Source organism: Procambarus clarkii, chromosome 32, assembly GCF_040958095.1.
Source record: "Procambarus clarkii isolate CNS0578487 chromosome 32, FALCON_Pclarkii_2.0, whole genome shotgun sequence".
Lineage (NCBI taxonomy): Eukaryota > Metazoa > Arthropoda > Malacostraca > Decapoda > Cambaridae > Procambarus > Procambarus clarkii.
The window spans coordinates 36059456-36061711 of record NC_091181.1 but is presented as its reverse complement, the minus strand read 5'-3'; the positions used below and the strand labels follow the sequence as shown (position 1 = coordinate 36061711).

The following is a 2256-nucleotide window of genomic DNA, read 5'->3' as shown; positions in this document are numbered from 1 at the left end:
CACACACACACACACACAGGCTCACATGCCAGCTCCCAGCTCCCGCCACACGCACCACCTCTATACTTAAAACAAATTACCATCAAATTATGTATTTCTTTTGCTAGGAGACCGTGTGTGTGTCTCAGGTGTTTACGTACATGTGTGTCCCTGATGTTTCACGTACATGTGTATCGCAGGTATTTAATATATATATATATATATATATATATATATATATATATATATATATATATATATATATATATATATATATATATATATATATATATATATATATATGCAAGTATCTGGTGTCTTTGTTAGTTCAGATACATGTGTTAGCGGCCGTCAAAGTCTTAGAAAGAGAACAATTCAAAATCAATGTCAATAAGCTTCAAAACTAATGAAAGTTTTGACAGCTAAATATGTCACTTCTAAAATTAAAGTCAAATTTCAAGTGCAAGTTACAATTTAAGTCATTTTTAAACCCAAGGTCACGAGCATTTATCAGTATATTCTAAGAAGTTGTTAATCCGTCCGGTATATATTTGAAGACTGTTCACTAACAAGCATCATTAGTAACGCCTTTGGGAGCGAAAGATGTTGTGTTAGGCACTATGGTTGTGGACATTCTATCATCACTCGTCTGGCCAGTGTGTAGGGTTCGTCCAGCGTGAATCACCTGTCTTGGGCATGGAGTCTCTCCTGTACGAATCACCTGTTTGGGGTATGAAGTCGTTCCACTAAGAATCGCCTGGCCAGGGTATGAAGTCGTTCCACTATGAATCCCCTGGCCAGGGCATGAAGTCGTTCCACTATGAATCCCGTGGCCAGGGTATGAAGTCGTTCCACTATGAATCCCCTGGCCAGGGTATGAAGTCGTTCCACCATGAATCCCCTGGCCAGAGTATGAAGTCGTTCCACCATGAATCCCCTGGCCAGGGTATGAAGTCGTTCCACTATGAATCCCCTGGCCAGGGTATGAAGTCGTTCCACCATGAATCCCCTGGCCAGGGTATGAAGTCGTTCCACTATGAATCCCCTGGCCAGGGTATGAAGTCGTTCCACTATGAATCCCCTGGCCAGGGTATGAAGTCGTTCCACTATGAATCCCCTGGCCAGGGTATGAAGTCGTTCCACTATGAATCCCCTGGCCAGGGTATGAAGTCGTTCCACTATGAATCCCCTGGCCAGGGTATGAAGTCGTTCCACTATGAATCCCCTGGCCAGGGTATGAAGTCGTTCCACTAAGAATCGCCTGGCCAGGGTATGAAGTCGTTCCACTATGAATCCCCTGGCCAGGGTATGAAGTCGTTCCACTAAGAATCGCCTGGCCAGGGTATGAAGTCGTTCCACTATGAATCGCCTGGCCAGGGTATGAAGTCGTTCCACTATGAATCCCCTGGCCAGGGTATGAAGTCGTTCCACTATGAATCCCCTGGCCAGGGTATGAAGTCGTTCCACTATGAATCCCCTGGCCAGGGTATGAAGTCGTTCCACCATGAATCGCCTGGCCAGGGTTCCCTCTCGTCCCCGACGCATGCAACGTGAATAATAGATGGCTCATGCGGTGCGGCGAAGACTCCGCACCAGTGAGAGGTCTATTAACATTCGTGTCATTATTTTGGAGTAACTGTGAATTTCGTCCGGTTGGTCGTTCCCTTGATGGCGTGTCAACCTTGGCGAGTTTTATAGTTAATTTCAGGTTGGTTATTTATTTTGTTATACGTATTTTCTTAATTTACATGCAAACACGCATGCGCATACACACACACACACATGGGGGCCTCGCGGCTGAGTGGACAGCGCCTGGGGGTCGTAGTCCTAATGGCAGAAACAAGGCAGAAACAAATGGCCAGAGTTCCTTTCAACCTGATATTTCTGTTCACCTAGCAGCAAATAGGCCACTGGGCGTTAGACAGCTGCTATGGGCTGCTTCCTGGAGATGTGTTTGTGTTAGGGAGAAATATATGTAGTAGACATAATAGAGGAAAATAGATTGGTTTGAAAGGCGGGGTACAAGAGCTAATAGCTCGATTCTGCCGGCTCAAAGAGTAAGTACATATACACACAAAAACACACACACACACACACACACACACACACACACACACACACACACACACAGGGATGAGAATTAACAGGGGGAAAGCCCCAAGCCATTGCGACTATATAGCACTGGGAAAGGGTCAGGATAAGGATTTGGGATGGGACGGAGGGAAAGGAATGGTGCCCAACCAGGAAGAGAGAAAGATCTAGGGATTGATATCATGC

The 2256-nt window shown here is 45.5% G+C and overlaps 1 protein-coding gene across 1 annotated transcript; it reads left to right on the top strand.

The window, feature by feature from the left end:
- The first annotated feature begins 747 nt into the window (after window positions 1–747).
- On the top strand, window positions 748–1233 carry LOC138370515 (repetin-like). Its single transcript, XM_069334894.1, has one exon. The coding sequence runs from the start codon at window positions 748–750 to the stop codon at window positions 1231–1233; it is 486 nt and encodes a 161-aa protein (XP_069190995.1).
- The last annotated feature ends 1023 nt before the right edge of the window (window positions 1234–2256 follow it).